The 2,031-nt window shown below is 48.6% G+C and overlaps 1 protein-coding gene across 2 annotated transcripts in view; it reads right to left on the bottom strand.

Moving 5' to 3' along the window:
* Dna2 (DNA replication helicase/nuclease 2) overlaps nucleotides 1–2,031 on the bottom strand; it is a 29,678-nt gene that overhangs the window by 12,059 nt on the left and 15,588 nt on the right. For both annotated transcript variants that reach the window (XR_003844530.1, XM_021205863.1), the window contains exons 11-12: nucleotides 1,270–1,386; nucleotides 1,083–1,192 (exon numbers count right to left, since the gene is read on the bottom strand). Coding sequence is in view for 1 of the 2 variants with exons in the window: in XM_021205863.1 (XP_021061522.1) it covers nucleotides 1,083–1,192; nucleotides 1,270–1,386 (227 nt within the window). In the remaining variant the exon portion in view is untranslated. The remainder of the gene's footprint in view (nucleotides 1–1,082; nucleotides 1,193–1,269; nucleotides 1,387–2,031) is intronic.

Below are 2,031 nucleotides of genomic sequence, written 5' to 3'. Positions count from 1 at the left end.
TAGAACCCAAGACTACCAGCCCAGAGATGGCACCACCCACAAGGTCCCACTTGATCGCTAATTGAGAAAATGCCCCACAGCTGGATCTCCTGGAGGCATTTCCTCAACTAAAGCTCCTTTCTCTGTGATAACTCCAGCTGTGTCAAGTTGACACAAAACTACCCAGTACAGCCAGGCTCACAGAGATCTGCCTGCCTCTGTCTCTCTAGTGCTGACATCAAAGGCGGGCGGCGGCACCGGCAGCACCAGCACCAGCACCAGCACCAGCCAGCAAGGTCTAACATGTAGTCATGGCTGGACTGGAACTCAGAAACTCTACAAAGTACTGAGATGATAGAAGGGAACCAAGGTGGCTTGCTTTGTTAAGGTGATTTTGTCTTTGGTATGCATATTCAAATGTGTGCAGGTGCACACATGTGTGCATGCATGCAGAGACCCCAGGTAGATACCAGGAGTGTTTCTCGGTCATTCATAGAACAGGTAAGGCAGTGTTTCTAAATCAAACCCAAGCTCACCATTACAGGCCAGGCTGGCTATCCAGCTTGTTCCAGAGACGCCCTGGCCCACCTAGCTGTCACGCACACCCAGCATTTACGGGTGGCGGAGAGAATCTAAACTCCAGGCCTCACACACGCATGACAAGTACTTGATGGCACTGAGCTGTCAAAGTCTCTACCTTTGTAAACTTACTGTGTGTATGATGTGTGCACAGGAACATGCGTGCTATAACGTGTGGAGGAGTTGGTGGTTTCCCTCCACCATTTGAGGCAGGGACTCCCTTACTTCTGCCATGCTGCACACTGGAAGTTATCTGGCTGGCCCGGGAGCTTCATGACGACTCTCCAGCCTCCACCCTCCCATCTCGCGGTAGAAGATGTGCAGGTATAAGCCTCCACATCCTTATTTTCTAAATGGGTTTCAGGGACCAAACTCAGCTCATCAGGCTCGCATGGCAAGTCCCTTTCCCAAGTAAGCCATATATAACTGTATGCCTAATCAATCAACTGTTAAGCCACTTCGCACTTAGTATAGTTTACATTAGAAAAAGAATCAAGAAAATCACGTTGAAACGCTGGCCATACCCTTTAGAATGTTGGCCACTGTATCCTTTGCATCGTGTGGAAGGACGGAGCTGAGGTAGGCTATGAACTGAGGTTCCCTGAAATCGATGATTAATTCTCGAAGTCTTTTGCTGCAAAGGAAAAAGCGAGAGTGCTCTTACTAGCATCTCAGGGGAAGTGGGAGGAGTCGGACTCCGTCACTACCCACCTGAGGTCTGTGCTTTCCATCAATTTAGACAGATTTCCTAATGGAGTACTTATATCGCCATGTCTCTCTTCCCGGTCTAATCGATACAGTGTTGTTTCTGGGAGTGTCGACAAGTTCCTAAAAGAACAAAACCGCTATGTGAGGCACAGGCTGCTGCGGGCAGAGTCTGTAAGAAGGGAGGGTGGGATGTGTGCTGGAATCCTGGCACACAGGAGGTGGAGGAAGCTGGAGGGCACTGTCAGTCACACAGCGTGTTCCCGGTCACCCTGGACACAACACGCAAACCTCATCTCACACACACACGGGTGCCCTTAAAATAAACAAATAAAAGTGAAAATTTTTTACCATAACCTGTATGTTGAGGCACCTCTAATCGCCCCCCTCCTCAGTTCAGAGCTGCCTATACCTCAGTCATACTACCCTCCACCAACACACCTTCCCACAACACGGTCAGTCACCTGGATGCGCCTCACGCTCTCAACTGACCTGTGTATGGAGAAATTAGCTCTCCCAAAAACCCTTCTAAGTGGAGAATGGGCGTTGTGGACATTCTTATTAATGTGTGTGTGTAGTGTGGGGGTGGAGAGGCCACAGCCTGTGTGTGGAACTGGAAGATAACATGGTGGAGTGGTTTTCTCCTTTCTGTTTTTCTGTGGGCTCCTGGAATAAGGTCAGACTTGTGCAGCAAGAACCTTCTCACCCACCTTGAGAGCAGCCGCTGTTTTTTTTTTTTTTTTTTTTTTTTTTTTTTTTTTTTTTTTT

Source organism: Mus pahari, chromosome 9 (genome assembly GCF_900095145.1).
Source record: "Mus pahari chromosome 9, PAHARI_EIJ_v1.1, whole genome shotgun sequence".
NCBI lineage: Eukaryota > Metazoa > Chordata > Mammalia > Rodentia > Muridae > Mus > Mus pahari.
Note: the sequence above shows the minus strand (reverse complement) of the source record. Positions and strands in the feature narration are given on the sequence as shown.